The sequence below is a fragment of the Nomia melanderi genome, chromosome 9, assembly GCF_051020985.1.
Source record: "Nomia melanderi isolate GNS246 chromosome 9, iyNomMela1, whole genome shotgun sequence".
NCBI classification, from domain to species: Eukaryota; Metazoa; Arthropoda; class Insecta; order Hymenoptera; family Halictidae; genus Nomia; species Nomia melanderi.
This window is the reverse complement of record NC_135007.1, coordinates 2,688,910-2,709,774: the sequence shown is the minus strand read 5'-3', so window position 1 is coordinate 2,709,774 and position 20,865 is coordinate 2,688,910. Positions and strand designations below refer to the sequence as shown.

The window sequence follows — 20,865 nt, the reverse complement described above, 5'->3', positions numbered from 1 at the left end:
TTTTAAGATGAAAAAGGCATATTCTTCTTCTTTAAACATAAAACTAATTAGTGATTTTCGAGATTCCAATAATTTTCAAACGCATGTGAACAACCGGACATCGACAGTAAATATGTATCTACTTGTGCAACACAGTCGGACGTCATTTGTCAATTAGTAATTCAACAATATTTAAATCATTGCAATCAGAAATCATTCATCAAATTATCAAATCATTATTTAACAGATTTATACAATTTCATTTACAAACATTCGTAAGATCATATGCATTCATTAAATAAGCCTCGTACAAACACTCTCACAAACTATCACAAACATTTCAGTACTCCCCAACCGAATAGTGTATTAATGAATAAAATACTAAAACCAGTGTATTAATATAAAAAATTTCACTGACGTTTACTCAAAATTACTGAAATTCCTTATTCAAGCAAAATTCTGTGGATTGTGTAACTAGAGTAAGGATGGCATCAAGGTTGAAATAGGAGGAAACCTAGCTAGACATTTTTCCTTCTCTTTCGTGTTTTCCTCTATTTTCATTTCTCATATTTCAAACCTACTAAAATCATGCACTGAGTATTACGCATTGTATGACACACTAGGAAATAAAGGTAAAGGAAAGAACATACAAAAGCCCCAGTTGCGTATATTGCTTTTATTTTGACATACACATCTAAAGTCTAACCTCTACGACAGAGATCCAGTACAATACGATGATTAACAAAATAATTTGATTGTCGTGCGAGCGTGCAGGGGCTGTCCGCGAAAGGAACTGCGAAACGATGAAACGACAACGATACCGAGTTGCTATTCCCTCCAAATCTCGATAAGGAACGTCTCAGTCCATTTACCATTGTGTTTCAGAATTTCGTTTCGTTCTTTCTCCTATTTTCTTTTTCCGTGGTTAACGATAGAAGAACTGAGAATCTGTCTTTTAACCTGTTAACGGAGAAATACGAGTTATCTTGTCTTTTGTAGTCATCTACATCCTTTAACTATTTCTTATTTATTTGTCAGAAAACTCTTGATCTTAAATATTATCATACTCCTAGTAATATAAATCAGACATGCGTTTATATCAAACATATATTCGGAATAAATCACTTCATATAATTTTCATTCATACTTAAGAGTGCTTATAAAGATGTCACTGGAATAAACTACATTAAATCATTGCCATTTGCATTTAATAGTGTTCATAAGAATATCAACGATCTAATAAGAGTCTCCTTATTAACAGGTTAATAGAAATACTGTCGCTTCCTGCACGGATTTCTCGCGCTCGAGCTGTATCGCTCTCAAAAAGTAGAAAAATGTCGATCATACGGACAAGAGATCGCGATGGAGCATGTGTTGCGCATATAAAAATAGACCAACCCTCCGAGGCGTCCATGATGACTCTGGTTAACAGCTTCTGGTTATCATCGTACTAAGTACTCAACTGACAATGAGTATTAACAATACACAAAACTTTCTTCGGCGATCAGGTGTCGTAGTTTCTATAATTATCGCGGAATGATTTTCACGAAACAACGAATTTTCGTCGTTAAATTTTTATTCCGGAAAATGAAAAAACGATGATGTTATTCTTGCAACGCATGAGGGAATACTATCTACGATTAAACACAACCGACGAACGAATCGCTCCTCTACTAGAAACCGTTGTTCGACATGCGAAGCGCTAATATAACTTGCAGATCCTCGGCTTATGGTTGCAACAGTTTCGAGCGTTATCGATAATTCTCCGTGTTCTGTTGAAAGTAACAAGAACAACGATATAATAAAGTCTACATACACATATACCGACGAGGAGGATGCATCCACCCCGTCTTGTACGTTTTTAGGCCGTCCCTACTCGATTGAACGCTGTCCGTTCAATAACCTTATCGATACTCGCGCGAAGTTAACAGTCTAAATAGTTTGGAACCACGTTTCAGTGGCAAAATCGAAAAAGAAACGATCGAGCGTAGCACAGCTGGAAAAAACGCGGCGTTTTAGCGAAATGACACAGACGTTCAATGGAAACGATTAAACCGACCTTTTACTGGCTACGATAAAATCCACGAGAGCTACATTTTTATGCTACCAGAAATCATCCTTTTCAATTCCTTTCTCTTGCTCTTTTACAACGCTCATGTGTGGAACGATCTACATTATCTCAAGTGTTATCGTGCCTAATAGCTTGAAAAACGTATTTTATCGATTCGAAAAGTAGCTTTTTCGTGAAATTCGCTGTGTGTAGATCAGAGCTTCCATGGCCCACAAATGTATTTAAAATCGATATATTTATAACGGACATGTTACACTCACCGGATAGTAAATATTTTGAAATTTCCATGTGTTTGTAATATACGTGAGAATAATGTATACACATTTCATTGAAATCGAACGACACACGTCTGAGATGTCCATTGTTATTAAATTAAAACATATCGATTGTAACCTGTTAACTGTGAAATTTAGTTTCAAAAATCACTCTCACTGTGTGCATATTAAAATCAAACAATGAAGTATATACTCGTCAAACGAAGGGCAAATGCACTTATAATATATTGTAACGAAAAACTAAAGGAAAATGAAAAAGAATTATGTTTATCTACAAAAATAAATAATTTATGGTTGAAAGAATTAGTATCATTTTCAGTTTTTTACGATAACGTGTACACTCGCCAAACGCAGTTCACTGGTTAAATACTTCCATGGACCAGTGTAAATACTATCAACGAGACTTCTATCCCTTTGCACTCGAAAATTCTTTTCCGGTATAATATTCATCACTTTCTGATGAAATACACCGATTACACTTATTACGACTAACATAAAGAGAAATCGTACAATCGTAAAAATTGAATACTAGTTGTGAGACTTCATAATTTTCTTGCATCAAACTGAGTGCAAAGGGTTAACCCTTCAGAGACGACTCATTGCCGACTTCTGTTCATATGACCAACGGTGTGTTAAGATGTTGCTGTAATCTGTTATTAATTTATACTTTCTGATACTTCTTGATGGATATCTTTAATTTAAAAATGCAGCAGAAAATGTTAATTGGATAGTTAAACAAAATAAAAGTGACTTCAATACATACGTCGTCTCTAAAGGATTAATAAATTGTGATTAGGAAGTAATCGAGCTCGTTTGGACTGCAATTATCATGTTTTAGACGAAAACTATTGCAAAATTGTAATACCTACATAGAGTAATTACACTGCTTAATCGCGCGGAGTGACGAGTCAAAACCACGAAGACGGTCCAAACACACCGTGAAGAGATTTCTCGCGATAATATACTTGCTTAATCTCTACAATATACTACGTTTATACAGAATATAGTATCGTTTCCATATTGTACGAAATTAGAGAGGACGACCAGCGTCATAATCGGACGAAACCAGCGTCCAGCAGAAGGAGGGGACGATTTCGACAGCCATTGGCTCGATTTTCGAAGCGAAACCTTGAGATGTAAACGATTTGTTTGGCAAAATGATGATTAGAAAAAGGGAAACTACCTTCCGTCCCAGCACTTCGGAAATCGAACCCATCGTGGAATGTCGAAACACGTTTTGACACGAATCATATTCGATTCGGAAGTAGCCAACGATTGGCGACATTGTTTGTCTTAGTCAGTGGAAAATATTTATTTGAGGTCAGTTCATTGTAAATTCAGAATTATCGTGATCATCAGAGATCCGCGGACGAAAGTCAACAGATAGATAAGTTTTTTCATATTTAGTTTCTATTAACATTTGAGAACGGTCATGGTCATATTAGCAGTACATACCGAGCATTACAATGAAAAGCTGTAAATAAATAATTGAATTATATAATCAACAAGGTATAAATGCATAGTTTACATCGTTTCTAATGTTTTAGAATTTTTTGTACAATTTGGCTTCATCTAGAAATTTCTGCAGTATTATAAAAAGTTCCAAAAAGAATAGATTATTCCTATATGAATTAAATCTTCTCTAAATTTTGTAATGCAACAAACAAACTGCCAATTTTATGCATATGCAGAATAAAAAGAAAGTCATGGAAAGAAAGAATGGAAGAAACGTTTCAAATTGTTTGCACACAATAAAGTTCATGTTTCCCCAACAATATCGAGACTTTATGCAATGAAAATATAATTAATTGAAGTTAAATCCACTGGTTGCACTGTTTATAAAATTTCATTCGATCGATACATTCTTTCATATTTACCGATGTATGTCACGACTGACACGAACGTGTACGTGTGCAGTACATAGTGTAAAATCTATGCACGTACCAGGCGTCTGCAATCAATTCTATTGCACTCCGTATAAGAACCACTCTGTAAAGGAATGTCTTCGCATGTTGCAACACAGGGAGCAAGAGACATGTGCTATCCATTAGACCCTAATAAATAATTGAACCGCGTAGAAACACTAGCCGCCAAATTTATCCACGCGCAGGTTTCCTGTCCCATTCGTCTTCGATTCTAATTTCAAAGATTGGCGCGCGAACCCGTTGCGCCGCATATTAGTCCGAAATCACTTTTTAAGATGACTGCGCTTTGATTTCCTGCCCGGGATTGTAGTTATAAGTCACAGTTTTTGCAATCAGCTGTTAATCTTCATAGATGATTTACCTTGTTTAACATGGAAAAAAATCTAGCAATATTTACGAAGATTCAAATTTACATTTATTACTTTAATGGATAGCTGTCCTAGATAAACAGAAAACGAAGGTGAATATCAAATGTCATAGAAATCCTTACTTTATGCATTGTGTTTCACGAAATGGCGTATATAAATGCACAAAATCGGCAGTCTAATAGCAATACATTCTGCTTATTAATGTTTCAGTAGTTTAAATGCAAACGTTTCATATTGCAGAGACAACTGTCTCCAAAAATTCAACCATTTCGTAGATTCCGTAGGACAAAATTAATCTGACACAATTTAAATTAAAAATATATAAAGTAACTTAATTTATCTTTAAATGCATCTGTTTATTAACATGTTCGCGACCACGCACAGTGCGACCCAAAATTCGACTACACACATAACGAATATTGAAGGTTATCAATGTGTAGCTAAGTGGTCCCTGCTATACAAAATGATTTTCATTGAAAAAATAATAATTTTGTGCAAATAAATTCCGTTTCTTTATTTATATAACGTTGTAATCGAAACGCAAAATATTCATTGCCATTTAAAAGACTTCATAATATCCCCATAATGTAAACAAAATATATGTTTAGTTCTATACCTTACAATTTTTATCTAAAGCATTTTTTTTGTATCACTCATACTTTTTAAGTTATTGAGTTTTGTCCAGAAAACTGGTGGCTGGCTGCATTGTTCCACAGTCGTTTTCGAAATACCCTCGCTGTAGACCGTGCCTTTCTCACAATTGTTTCACATGATATGTTATTTTTACAATTTTTACACGTGTAAAACATAGCAAATAAATCAAGCAAAGTATTTTATATAAATGTCATACATACCCCTAATTTTGAAAGTGGACTCAGACATTTCATGAATTCAAAATTATATCTTTTTACAAGTTACACACAAGGTTATACAGTCATAATACATTCTTATTTTTCAAGACTAAATATCTTCTGAAATATTCTGTTACGTACAATAGTGTACAAATATTTTTTAATTTATTCAAACAAACTTTTAGGTATCTTGAAACTGAACATACATAACTTACGAAGGAAGTTATCGCATCCGAAAATTCAAAAAATCATGAAACTTTGTGTGTAAGTAGAGTAAGTGAAGCCTAATACATTGCAATTTTTGTTCATGCCGAATTTCATTCTGAAACGGTGAAGTTACCCCTTCAAAAAACGTAAAGTTTTCTTTCCCATGGATTATCTTGAAAACGGTAAGAGATAGCGAAAAAAGTTTAAACAAAAAATACATTGCCCTTTCACGTTTATAGAACTGTAAAATAAAATGTTTCAAAAGTTCAAATTTTTCAAAACTTTAATTTTGAAAATGATTGATTTGAAAATTTTATTTTACAATTTTATAGACATGAAAGAACAATGTATTTTTTGTTTAAACTTTTTTCGTTATCCTTTACCTTTCTCAAGATAATCCGCGGGAAAAGAAATTTGTATCTCTATCAAGTGGTTCCACCCGTTCAAAGTAAAATACAACCCGAAAAAATTGCAATGTATTAGGCTTGACTTACTCTACTTACACACAAAGTTTCATAATTTCTGGAATTTCCAGGTTCGATAACTTCCCTTGTTAGACCACTTTCAAATTAATAATACATATATGTACTAATATTCTGTTATAACCAACGCGACAGTAGGTTATACCATGCGCCAAATATATGTTAATTTCATCATAGCAGCAGTAATCAAGAGCGTCAAGCATACGCGACGTTGATTTCTCTAAACGACTCTCTGTTACATATATGTGTCACATATACATACATATGTAATGTGTGGTCGCGAACGTGTTAAAGTTCTATCAGGAGTCTAATAATATAGGTACTTGAAGTTCAACGTATTAGCAAACATTATGACGCGTTACATAATTCCTTATTGACCGAAAAATGTAACAGTCCGGTGGTACTCAAATACAATTACCTCATTCCCTATAATCAGCATAGGCACGTCGTCAGCGTTACCAACAGCCGATTTTCTTTCCATAAGCCGCGTTTCTAAGTCGTCGGAAGCCACACGCGTCGAAGTGTGCATGATCAACTCGTTGCCACCTGTTCCCTACGATTGCGTACCGTGTTTACTTACCACTGGCGAGCAAGCCGAAGGCAGAGCAAATATTATTCGAGGTACGGGGCATGATTGGAAGGGTGAAAGGTTTCCTTGTTTGCGTGTCCATCGTGTTTCTAGGACAGACCACGTAGGCCTGAATACGTTAAGTGACGACAAAATAACACGGAAATCGATAAACCGAAACTAATAGAATCGAAACCGATGCGTGTGCGTTTGCGGAATCAAAGTTTTACGTGAAACTTTACGATTAAACTTCGAACGATCGTTTTCATTTGCTGGGAACGTGTCGAACGTTTCAATGACGCTCCCTTAAAATCGACTTCGTTGAAATTCGATTTGCGATCGGAATTCGAGTCGTTAACACTAGAACTATCGTACTAGTCAAAATGACTGGTTTCCAGTTTTTTGTTTTGCAATTATTAAAGCTTTAAAAGCATTGAACATTCGATATGATTTTGAAAATAAATAATTTCACTTGAATACCGTATTGAATGTCCGAAGAAATTGGAAATAATCTATTGTTACAATTGTTATAGAAACTACATATTAATTGTATTAAATGTTCGGTAGTTCTAATGTTAAATTGCTACAAACCCGTTAAGAAAACTCGAAATACACGAATCCTTCAGCTGTGATATGTAAACAGTAAAGCGACGGTTTCAGTTGTTCCATTAACCTCTTAAGTACTGCAAGCCATTGAAGTGGTTTTCACGAATGTCATCTTTGAAAGATGCTCCATTGGAACTGCATCGTGTATTCAAAAAATGATAGACGAAGGGGACGGTACAAGTGTCAAAATTGTGACTACATATCGCACCGTATTTTAAAATATATTATACTAAGTTGTACCATTAACACATTCGCTACCATCGTCGCATATTTGCGACGATCAATGTTCATATTTTGTGCAAAGAAGAGTAAATTACATTTACGAATGTTTTCATCTAATATTGTAACGCATGGTATAATGTGCAGGAAGTGGCGGAGATTTTTTTTCTTGATTCTAATTTGTATTTTATAAAAACGATATGTTTATTGAACCCTTTGAGTGCTGTGAACGAGTATATATGTCCGACGAAAGTCATCGCTGTGGACTATGGGTGCATATATGTGTTTTTCGATCTTTTTCATCTTACACATGTCGTAGTGACAGTTATGAGTATATGTAATTAATACTAAAACTGCCGAGCAGTTGAATTGAGTTATTGTAGTTTCTCTATAGAAGCTCCAAGAGTGCATCTATCGAGACTTTAAGTGATTTACAACTCAGTTTGTGTATTGCTAAATCAATTTGTTTAATAATTTCTCAGAGAAACATCTGTTATCTTTTTAATAATTGCAAAAAGAAGAAATCAGGAGTGAATCATTGTAACCCATCTGATAGTTTCAGTGTTAATATACGCGTTTCTTAGCATTATTCAATTTGGTGAAACTGAGTAATTACAATTCCAGTTTAATTAGAATTTACTTAATTGTATGAATTGACATAATTCATCGGTCTTCAAATGAGCAAAGAAATATTCCGTCCATATGGAACATTTCGGCTGGGAATATTCAACACTCAAAGAGTTAAAATATTGTAGCCACGGCGTCTGTTATTGAAAGAAATGCTGGTAGCAAACGGGTTAATTATTAAAGCACATATGTTCATGTCGCCTTGTTCTATTTAAAAAAGAAAATAAATTAACTAACGTACTAAGGAGTAAAAAGCATTATCAAACACAAATTGCAGTACTGAACTGTTAACGAGCATTCTGCGTCGAATTCTGCGGTACAACTAAACAGCTCCGTTGATAGTCCAGCAGTACCTGAAAGGTTAAAAGTGCATCGGTTTGTAGATTTCAATCTCTTGTTTCATGACAAGTTAGACTTGCAGTGATAATATGAAACGGAATTTAACAAACGTGTATATTATTAATTTTCCTTAGATCGAAATTTTAATTCTGCTGTTAGGAATATTGAACTTGTGAAGTAAATACTCGCAGGTGCACACATGTGGCAGAATACTCTAATTTAAATAGCGCGATCCGGAGGTAGACCCTCTGAATCTTATCCATTAAATTGAAGTTTTGAACGAACATCAAGTTTTCTCTGTACTTTTACATAATCCACTTTTAAAAAATTCGAATCACATTAAATTTTCGGGAAATTTGGCTTTCAATAAAATAACATCTTAAAATAATAAATAAAGATTATCTTAAAACATAATAAAATCTTCATTAGAGTCTTAGCCCCCTCGAAATGAATTAATATTTCCTTATAAATTATCCAGTTTCATTACAACAAGTAGCATATTTCAGATTCTAATTTTAGATGACTCTCTCAATACTTTCAACAAACAATATTCTTTCTGCTTCCGACAAATCGTTAACATTAATATATTGTCAAAAAGTCGTGATCCATTTGGTATTCCAGCGTCTCGATATTTAACCCTTCACACTCGACGTATTTTCAATGTCTTGGGTGTAAACTTGTATTTATTTTTTGGGAAATGAATTAAAGTAATTTACACTGGTAGAATTCAACGTTTTATATTTATTTTATTTATTTATTTTTATAATAAAATTTAATTCCTATAATCTATTAAAGTGTTGAACTTCTCAAAACAATTGCCAACGTTCTATAATAAATTTGTATTATCATTATCCAGCACGACATACGAGTGCAAAGGGTTAAAACGGTCGCAAAATAAAGTCGGACTTATTCGTGCCGAGATTATCGGTATTGTGCGCGACTATTTTTAGAGCACATGCAAATTTTCGCAACTCTTGCTCTTGCTGTCGTTCAAGCACATCTTGCTCAGTATTTCCCGGGCGAGGTTTAAGCTGAGAGCGGTCTTGCTGCCGTGAAGCTTCGAAAGAATCTTTCCCTTGCTGCCCTGCCGCCGTAACTTCTTATCGCGCGTCTCTCGTAGCCGGATCTGCTTGAGGACGCCCACTAGAAGTTCGTCCACGTTGTGCTGTATACCGCTAGACGTCTCAATGAACTTGCATTCCCTAGATGTAGCGAGCTGTTTCCCCTCTGCGAAAGAACACAAAATGCGATCACTGGAATGGAACACCTGTCGCGAAACTTTTTAGCACGATTTCCAGCTGCGTTTGTCCTCGACCTGTCTTCATACCGCCTGTTATTTCGAAACCCGCTTGCTTTGAACAAGCTTCGCTGATATGGAACATTTTGATTTGACGGTGCAGTGAGAATTCTAATAGTTGAACCGTTTGTTTTGAAAGTAGATTATGTCTGGTTTGCAAATTAAATTTATGACTTTAACAGTGAGAATTTTACGGTATCTTGTTATTTTTAAACGGGTTTTTTTTTATTTACTTAAGCCACTTTCAAAATAAACTGCTCAATTAACACTGTTTCTATTGAAATTGTGAAAAGACACTTGTTAAAATTTTCACTTAATAATATGTTATACTTTTTAATTTTCTTTTATGATTATCAAATCAAACAAGAAAAAAGTTGGGTTAATAATTTCTTAATGCTGATGTTAATTATATATTTACACATTCGCTTCCAGCGCTTATTTCAGTGACGGTCTCCTCAATTATAATATTTTCTTCAATTCAATAAATTTTCTAAACAAAATATTAGAAAAATAAAATTGAAACGAATCATTGAGTTCCTAAATATAATGATGTAGTTTTTAATTTGTAATAGCAATATCTGTAAGATTAATTTAATTTTTATTATGTAAAATAAAGGATTACGGCCGTCATAAATATGTGACGCTGGTAGCGAACGTGTTAATATTACAGGTACCAAGGAAAAAGAAAATATATACTTTCTTTTATTTGAGTAATTCATTTATACATGTTTAATTAAAAATTCTAGGTACATGTAACTGTTTGACATTCTCTAGTTTTTTAAATACTATGTTATATATTTATATAATTCTAGTCATTTTAATTATTTCCTCTATTTTTAATTCTATTCTCAAATAAATGAATTTTATTCTTTAATTTTTGTTCTGATAGAAACCTTTTTGTATATAGAAGGTTTTGAAATATTTTAAGATCACCTCAATTTTTCAATAATATACCGTAACTTCTATCTCTTGTAGAATAGCAGAAATTTTTAATCGATTGAACGCTGTGTAAGAACATTTGATATTAAATAAAGGAGTAAAATATAGATACTTCCATCGTAAGGGGCACCCCTTCTTACGACAACAAATTTTTAAACTTCAACCTCCCTTTACATCAGTTCATTAAAAAATTATTAATATTTATATTATACAAATTATCGAATGCAAATAATTAATCTGCTCACCGAAGAATTTGAGTTAACTGTTTATCTATGAATGATTATCCATTTTCACGCAAGAAATAAACAAAAAGCAACGATGTTATTAAAATTCTTGGTGCATGTTTTATGATTACCACTATAAATCACTCAAATTATCTAAATATTTAACATTCTACTAGAAATAAGAAAATTGTAGTATGTCATTAACAATGAACATAAGTATCCTTAAAATCTCTCAAGAGTTGACTCACAAAAAATATCTGTAAATTTTAGCTCCTCTGTATATTTGTAATTGGAGTTATACGATTTGTGTAAATTAAATGTATTTATGTTCCCAGAAATAATAAAAATATTTCAGATAATCAAAATTCATTACTTCATCTTGTATATCAGTAATTCTAGGGTCCAATATTGTAACGTACATATCTCATGCCTTAAAGTATCAAATAACGTTGTATTTCATACTTTCATATCCTTTAGACCAGTGTCACGAAAATATGAAGTTTATTTTTAGTTGTTTACGAACGTCTTACCGTTGGACGTGATTGTGCGACATCTCTCCAGATCGGACTTATTGCCGACGACGATAACCGATCGCTCCTGGGTGTAGTGCTCCCTCCACAGATAATTCAATATTTCCTCGGCAATTTGGAAACTCGTACGGGACACGATAGAGTAGACGACAATGCAAGCGTGCGGGTCATACGTTGATAAAGAATTCTCCACCTGTGAAAATTCGACGAAGTCGATTACCGCGAGACACGTGTGCCTGTTTTCTTCTATATTTTTTGGAACACCAAATAGATTCGTCGTGCACCTAGAATGAAGAACGATGAATGGAAATCTTTGAACCGGATTTTTTCGGAATTAATCAATTTGTATAGGTTCAGGTAGCACAGAAATTACTTTGTGAACCGTAAAACATAAAAAGATACCGACTCAGGTTTTTTGTTTCTACATTCAACAATTCTCTAATAAATTAATGCAGTCAATAGAAAGAAAAGGAACAGGGAACACAATTTTACAATGATAACTAGTCTGCAAATTTTTATATGTTCGTTTAGCAAAAGTAGAATAACAAAAGATTAAGTTTTTCTATTGAAAGTTTAGGCAGACATCAAATATTATTAAATTGTATTTTCTAACCGGTGGGAATAAGGTGATCTATCTCCATCCTCTTAGTTTTTCTAAATACAAACCTGATATGACACCGAGTTTTAAACAATTATGGAAAAAAATGGAAATTCTGTGTTCAGCAACAATTACTTCTAATTCAATTTCTTTATTGGCACTATATTATCGATTCGAATATAGAATATTCATTTAGTTAGATTGATAAATGTATCGAAAAAGTAACTGCGCCGATGAACCATAAATGAAAAGAAAATCCCTTAAATAATAAGTTACAGATTCGTAGAGAATTAATATCGAACCTCTCGGAAAATGAAAGACAATAATTTTCTTTGAAAGGAACAAAACAAAGAATGAAAGAGATTCATGTTTAACCCTTTGGCTACAACAGTTTTTAATACCCGTACGTAATTTTACGTCAGTACGCATTTCTAAGAAAGTGTATTGAAACAATCGAAACACTGAATTGAACTAAATTAAACCAATATACACTTACATCTTATCCAAGCGAGCTTAGATGCAATTACTGTCAATATCTATTTTCCTGCACCTATAGGCATCAACAGTACAGTAAAGCCAAATTTTTAAAGCTCCCTAGGCGCCAGCAATAGCCAAAGATTTAAAAAGATTGAATTGTCAGAAAAAAATGGTATAATAAACATTAGCTTCTACTGCCACAACTACTCTGTTTAGGAGGAATGTTATTTATACAGTTTGTTGGCACATGTTCAATATTTCATAGAATGTAATAACACACATTGTTTGTTTGGTTCAAAATTATTTTCCTAGTGTGCCATTTTCGGCGCGCATTCGGGTTTACGGTTTTACGGTTTTATTTTCCCGCTTGTTTCGTGGCCTTTCGTATTTTCATCAACAGCTAGCCAGGATTGAGCCTATGAGAGAACATTTAATTGCAAGGGAAGGCCTGTTGGAGTTTCAGGTCTGTATGTAGCTGCGTGTAGTCGTACGACACTCGTGGGCGTTGCATACATTCGTGCTCAAAATTGAAACGCCACTTACGCTCATCTCCACGTGGGGATGATCGATGAACACCATTTCCGATTCCTCGCCATCAAGCAGGATCGAGACTGTCTTCTCGCCGAATTCGTCATCTGTAACGAGCAACCCCCCTTCATTAAGATAAATAAGAGATGCACTATAGATCACAGGAAAATTAGAAATTTGTTTGGTTTCTCTGTACGAGCCTGCGATAATTTCGTACAAAATTAGACTTGTCGGTTTTCCAATTTTTCTTCCAAATCTTTGGGGATATTAAATAAACAATTTTTAAACATGTTGATATTGAATTAGCTTGCATTATATGACTTGAGAGCTTCCAATATTTTTCGGTTTTGAATTAAATGAAGATTTTTAACATAAGTTGGCGAGAAGGAAAGTAAAGTCGGGTCATTTCCGATCCATATATTAGTCAGACATCAAGGAAAGAACTTCATCAGATTTTTATTTTAATACTTATATTAATATTAAAGTTCCTACTGATCCTTAAAATAACAATGTGTTCGCTATATTATATTGAATGGTAACATAAATGAATTCGATTACATTCAAAATACTTTCTATTTTTAATTCACAAATCAGTAGGCTATCAATATTAAGTTTAAACTACAAAAAGTTTTTGTTAATCCCTTACCTTAAGATTCATTTCTCAACTATAATCGATACAACTACTTTGCCAGTAATAATTTATCTAAAAGATAGAAGGGTTCTAGGTGTATTCTATGTTTATGTTTGCTCTAAAGTATAATTATTGATAACAGAAGAATAATGTTTAATTTGAATTCAGAGTTGAATTATATTTATGCTTGTTAAATTCTTTTTAAAATCTGCATCACCAGTCTGACACGTTGTTATAAGGCAAGGGGTTAATCACAATAATATAACCGAATTAACATACCTAAATGTGGAAGAAAGTTATTCAGATAAACTAAAATAATATAACTAAATTTTTACAATGAGAATACGTTTACATATACAAACAAACTTATTTACATTATATAAACGTATTGGGAAGAAAGAAAATAAAAGTCAACGAATACTGTAATCAGATATGAGTGTTGCACAAAACAATAATGGTGTTTCGATAAGCGCGATAGTGTCAACAAGTAGATACACTTGCAGCAAGAAGTTCCACGTTAACGATCCACCTTGGCAGAGCTACACGAAAGTCCCATTACCACGGGATACGGGATTCTGTCGGGTCTAGCGAAAACAGAGGGCGGTCTGGTTAGGAAATTGTAAATATGACTTTCCTCGAGGGATGCGCAGTCCTGAACGCTCGATGACCGGTGTTATTACATTGCCAGCGGACACTTGTGTCGGGTAGAAGGAATTTAACATTACTGTTCCATTGGATGTACAGAACCTTAAGCCGGGAAAGAGGGAGTTTATTGAATTAGAAAGTGGTAAGTGCAGAAGGGGTAAGTGCAGAAGGGGTAAGTGCAGAAAGGGTGTAAGTGAAGAAACGAACATAGAATGGAATAGAAAAACTTCAGTGTTTTACAACTAAGCCAGAAAAATTCTATAATTCTTTAATCTCAAATTCTGTATTTAAATATTTTTTCATAAATGTCTAGTGCCCCTTTTTCTTAATCGTTCTGTTTTCGTTATTGCATGTAACTTTTCTATTATTGAATGCAACGAAACTAATTTCTAAAGATGCAGATTTTCTGTTTTTAAAATATAACGATTTTGTAACGTAAGTTGACATTAAGATAGTGGTTAAATTTATGAAAATTTTTATTTTAAATTTTGGTAACCCTATATAGGGGCGGAATTTATATTTAATTTTACTTGAATGGTGATGCATATTTCATACGTTTATGTTAAATTCATGCATATTGCAATTACATGATGTATAAGTGGAATTTCGTTGCTTCTCAAATGTTATAAATAAATTAATAACCTGTCATACTAAAATACATATTAAGCTAAATAATATTGATTCTAGTTTCGGAGTGAAAGGCCCAAACCCCTTTGCTCGCAAAAATAGCTGATTACAGCTCTTTAATAGCGACACAGAATTCTGTGTATGCATTTCTCTTACGTATGGTTTGATTGGTACAAATTTCAATTATTTTATTACATTTCAATGTACGTGCTTTACTCTCCAGCTGAATATATTCCAATTTATAAATTCGAACGTTATACACGATATAAAACGGATAATAGATTTTCCAAACTGGAAAATTATACTATACGGATTAATCAAACGAACATGTGTTTGGTAAGTCTCAAAATGAATATTTTTATTTGCAAGTCTAGTAAAACGTAAAACGTAAAACGCAAAACTAGAAAAGTTCATGTTCGGTCATTTAGATTTTGAAAGTGATAAATTTAAAAACAGACAATTACGATACGTATTCGTGTAATTGCACCAATCAAAGTCGACTTAAATGTTTACCAAATAATGTTTATAAAATTCAATGTGCGTCAAATTGACGCGTTTTGTGAACCTAGTATGACCTGTTAACTGTGGAATTTAGTTGAAAAATTTCTCGTTTAGCGCGCAATAAAATACAGAAATGAAGTGTGTACTCGCCAAACGAAGGACGAATGCGGCTAGAACATATTTTAATGAAAAACCAAAGCAAAACGAAAAAGAATTACATATTCACCTGAAAAAATAAAAAATTTATCGTTGAAAAAATTAATATAATTTCAAGCTTTAAGATGACGTGTATACTCGTCAAACGCTGTTAACTGGTTAACACGTTCATTACCAGCATCGCATATTTGCGACTCTCAATGTTCGATATTTTGTGCAAAGAAGAGTTAATTACATTTACGTGTGCTTTCATCTAATATTGTAACGCATAGTATAATGTGCAGGAAGTCGCGGAGATTTTTTTCTTGATTATTATTTGTATTTTGTAAAAACGATATGTTTTATTGAATAAAATATCGTAACCATAGACTCTGTTATCGAAAGAAATGCTGCTAGCGAATGGGTTAATATCAGTGAAAGAAGCAATGCGTAAAACGAGATCAGATGATCTTAACTGGTTTCTCGAGGTAAAATGCGCCCACAACTGCATCGATGATTCCGTAGTCGCGCGTGGTTCTGCGATAGCGGCCGTTTGCAGCGCATAACGAGCTTCGTTATTAATCGAACGCCATGAATCTGCGTTCCGGAAAAACCTTGACGTCAAAAAAAGGGCGTCGGAAACAGGAACACGACGAGGTAATACATCGAGGATGCTCCGAAACGACCACGATAATTTCTACGAGAATTGGGACAACGATAATACTAATTAACGCGTTTGCCACGAGAATTCTGTATGTTACGTATAAAATTATTTATTCGTTAAGAACAAACATAACCGGTATTAAACTTAATTATTAATAACATGAAATCAGCTTTTAAGTTACACTATTATCTAGTTATTTCTGATGCTAAATATTTTTATTCGAGATACATTTTCTTATTGTTTTCAAGCAATTTAGAAGCACAGACCCTTTGTAATCACCGTGGGAATCAACATGTTAATACTTTCGCTACAATAGACGAAATACCTCGGTTCTACGATGTCGAAGAAACGATGTCACGGACGAGATATCTCGGCACTATGATATGGTTGTACAATGCTATGGACGAGATATCTCGTGCACCTTTATTATTGGTATGAAGTGTTTTATTTGAAAATTTTACACAAATAATTGATTTTTAAGATATGTCATCGTTGGTGGAAGGTGCATAAAGATAATAAATACAATATAAAATATTCTATACTTTACACAATTAGAGTTTTTATTGTTTATTTTGTTTATAGAAATTGTTTTGACATTGTTTTGTATTATAGAATGTTTTACATAATTAGAATCTGATGGATGACAAGAACTGTAAACACTATAGGAGAATCGCAAAATATTTCCACTGCGTCAAATAGCGCGCCTATCAACATTACTTCTATGTTAGAGTACCAATATCATGCGAGGGCAAGAGAAATCATTGAAATCGATGTAGCAGATCTAATATACAAAAATACAATCCACAGAAAAGATGTCATCCAACCATAAAATGTATAGTATGCAAAAACAATGGTCGACAGAAGGAAACCAGATATTTTTGTAAAATTTGTTCCTTCGCAATATGCATTTCATCATGCTTTCAAGCATTTCATACAAAATATACAATATAAACTCTAACTGTGTAAAATATGGATTATTTTATATTTATCATCTTTAAGCGCCTTCCATCAACGATGACATGTCTTAAAAATTGATTATTTGTGTAAAATTTTCAAATAAAACACTTTATATCAATAATAAAGGTACACGAAATATCTCGTCCATAGCATCATTTCTTCGTCATCGTGAAACCGAGATATCTCGTCCATTGTAGCGAAAAAGTTAACAACTAAATTAATTTAAATAATTTTACAGTGAATAATTTGCGAGAAAACAAATAAATCTTCTATACATTGCAAATGTAAATTGATTTTGGTGATAAAAACATTGGGAATAGCAAAATAGTCTGTCACTTCTTCTGATGTATATAGGGTAAATAACACCGACTGCTATGAAATTGCTCTAAAAATCTCCACCGCGAGTCTCACTCGTCATTATACGGCAAGGGGTTGAAGGGGAAAATGAAATTGTACAAGCTTAGAATTGCGAATAGCCTGGGCGAGAAACTCACTAAAAGACACGCCGACCGAAAGAAATTCATTAAGAGCAGCGTGGTTGTTACAGATACCCCCGAAACCGGACCGCGGTAAAGAAACACTCGTTAATTCGAAACCTTTGCTGTGATTTCAGGCGTGCGTTTATAATTAATATCGATCGTCTAGCTCGTCGTCTCCTCTCTAACCGCGTTCAAAGAAAGTTTTCCCCTCGTGATTTAGAACTTGAAATGAAACCGCTGGTTCGTTGGAAATGAAACAGGAAGATCTCAGTTTTCCTGCCGAGATTAAACTTTCTTCTTAATTGATGGCAACCTTGTCAGGATCGAGCCTGGTTGCACTTAACAGAGAAGTTAAGTTTGTAAACTGCTCGTGAATTTGAGAATTTAGACGATTTTGAACGCTTAGACGTTCTTTCACGGAACTGGATATTCAGATAGTCTATCTGACATTTATAATTGGGCTCGACAGAATTATTTTATTGTTTATAATTCACTGAAAAATGTTCCACTGTCATTTTATGTGTACGTTTACTCTAAAGCACCACAATTGATAATAAGTTTGAAGTTTTTGGCACAAACTGACACGATATTATGAGGTAAAAGGTTAAGTGAAATGTTATTTACGTGGCACGTGATCTCGTTGCAAAGCTTGATTTTACCAAGTACTTTACAAATCTACAGTATAGAGAAAAAAATTTTTCTTTTATTTTCATAAATAAATTTAATTGAAACTGTAATATTTCAATTTTAGTTATGCCTACGAAGCTACGGCAATATTAAATAGCGTAAACAGGAACATTTGAATCGAAATAAATCTTATGGTAAGGGATTAATTTCAGAAATTAGTAATATAGCATTTTCTCATGTATCATACTGCTATAAAGAATGGTTAATTTGATTTTTTGTCATTTTGCGTATTACTCACTCCCTCGAAATTTTTACGTAGAGAAATGTAAAAATAGTAATGGGTACACTGCTCGTTTAAAGTATTCATAATAAACGTGAATGTTTAAACTTGAAATAAAACAGCTTAACCCATTTTTCGCTGGCATTGAGTCAACGCAACAGTGTCAAGAATTACTTTTTCTATAATTACTCAAGCATTCTCTCCTTGAAAAAAAATTTATAAAAGTACTGGTATGTACATTCATAATTAAACGTAGAACGAATAAATAATAAAAAACTATTTGGTTTATTTTAAGAACATACACGTTGATTAAAACACGTATTAAAAATCATTTACAACCAACAAGAGCTTCTATCAGTCAATGGAAATAATCTGTGATGATATTCTTAATAAAAGATCACTAGGAAAGAAGACAGAGATTCTGCAGAAATACTATATATAATTTATGTTCATGATAAATCTAATATACACATTCATTCCAAATGTCGTTTTAAATGTCACAACAAATATATTTCTTAATTTATATCTTACGGTACGGTTATAGTTGAAATCTTTATCATTTGAAATATAGGGTAATAAAGTCTTGAATCCTATTAAAATGCATTCCTTCACTAGAATTGTCTTATCTATTACATTCCTTTTACATTCAATTAAAAATGAATTTTTCAGGTTTATTACTAGTACATCTTTATTTTATTGCTGAATTTGATAAACTCAACGTAATTAAATTGGTTCACTTTTGTGCAATACTGAACAGCGTTTACAGCGCTACATTAAATAATATATTACGTATTCTATACCCGCGTATTGCCTCTGTCTGTTCCATTATTCTCAATCATTTATTCTTTTCATTTCTTTTAAATCCTTTTCTGTTTACAGTAATTTATTATTGTCATTTCTGCAATGCTAATTTTATATATTCTTTCGTATTTTTGAGAACTGTAGACGTAAATGAGTAACAGTAAAACCTTGAACTTATGATCAAAATTGTTTAATCGATATCGTAACTATTATAAATGTGGGTAGCTGTAATATAAGTATATATTAATATATTTACACGTTTATAAGTAATGTAGTTAAAGTTTAATAGTTACAACAAAATACTATCTCTTTTCATATCCCCTCGTAATGTAGTTGCTTAAATAGTAGCAATCATCGAATTTATATTTAATATGATAAAGATTGTAAAAGTGTGAGAGTAGCGATATAAACAGGAAGGAAACACTTTTATAAAAACATTGTACGTGCTATTTTACGAGTTTTTGAACATCGATTGTTCGGTAATAAATGGATGACAATATTCGATTACACGTGGTCTACAGATGTCAAAAAAATATGGTTTACAACTTTTTGATGTCGCTTGGCACATCTGAACTATGACGACCACCGAATCTGAATTAAATTACGACATAAACATTCGAACAATAAAACTTTTAGACTACGTTAAAATTAGTTCTCACATTTTTATGGTTGCTTCTCGTATTTTGCCAATACTGTTTAGTAGTGTATAAATATTTTCTAAACTACGAGATCCTCATCGTTTTCCTATTACCACTGAATACAGAATTATTAACAAACAATTATTTCAATATTATTTTCATCTATAATAAAGCATTATAAAGTTGTATTTTATTTTCAGTCCATCGTCTATTATATAATAGAATATAATAATAAAATATAATAATGAATATTATACATTTCCAAAAATATGTACCTTTTACTACGAAGCTTTTGATGTAAATAATACAATGTAAATATGAATTTTAGTGTACTCGAATAATAAATATTCCAAAGATATTTTATTAATTCTACAGGAATGCCATATACCAAAAACATCTGAAAATATGCAAATAAGAAAATATAAACAGTTCACAAGTTGCAAGGGATGTTGTTACATAATAAAATATCAACAGGAAGGACAAGCAAAGAAATGCCAAACAGTTGGTTTACGGAAGACTCTGCCCTCGGGTATGGCTGGAATTTGGATCAACAAAGCATAACTTCGAAGGGAGCGACGGAAACAAAGCTTCCCTGAATCATTTCCATCGTAATATCCAACAATGAACGAGACCTTTGGATTGTTCGCAACTGTGAATCGCAGAGCGCCTAGTCGCGGTTCACGGATTTACGACCAAACCAGTAGCCACAAGCGTGGAAATGCGAAAGAAACGATAAAAAAAAAGGTCGGGGGTGAATTCACCGAATCGAA

General features: G+C 33.1%; 1 protein-coding gene and 2 long non-coding RNA genes across 4 annotated transcripts in view; 1 reads left to right on the top strand and 2 right to left on the bottom strand.

Moving 5' to 3' along the window:
• Window positions 1-640: 640 nt before the first annotated feature.
• On the bottom strand, window positions 641-4,117 carry LOC143174938 (uncharacterized). Its single transcript, XR_012999473.1, has 2 exons — window positions 3,195-4,117; window positions 641-939 (listed from the first exon to the last, which is right to left on the bottom strand). It is a non-coding gene; the product is annotated as an uncharacterized LOC143174938 (long non-coding RNA).
• A 1,845-nt stretch (window positions 4,118-5,962) lies between these two features.
• Window positions 5,963-20,865, bottom strand: part of LOC116431292 (uncharacterized) — a 76,783-nt gene continuing 61,880 nt past the window's right edge. Inside the window, exons 5-7 of one of the 2 annotated variants that reach the window (XM_076371050.1) lie at window positions 13,126-13,235; window positions 11,508-11,700; window positions 5,963-9,744 (exon numbers count right to left, since the gene is read on the bottom strand). In XM_076371050.1, the coding sequence (XP_076227165.1) occupies window positions 9,464-9,744; window positions 11,508-11,700; window positions 13,126-13,235 (584 nt within the window). In that variant the 3' untranslated portion in view covers window positions 5,963-9,463. The remainder of the gene's footprint in view (window positions 9,745-11,507; window positions 11,701-13,125; window positions 13,236-20,865) is intronic. The other variant, XM_031986469.2, reaches the window with a different exon arrangement.
• On the top strand, window positions 16,178-20,760 carry LOC143174936 (uncharacterized). The gene is made up of 2 exons (XR_012999470.1): window positions 16,178-16,306; window positions 20,471-20,760. It is a non-coding gene; the product is annotated as an uncharacterized LOC143174936 (long non-coding RNA).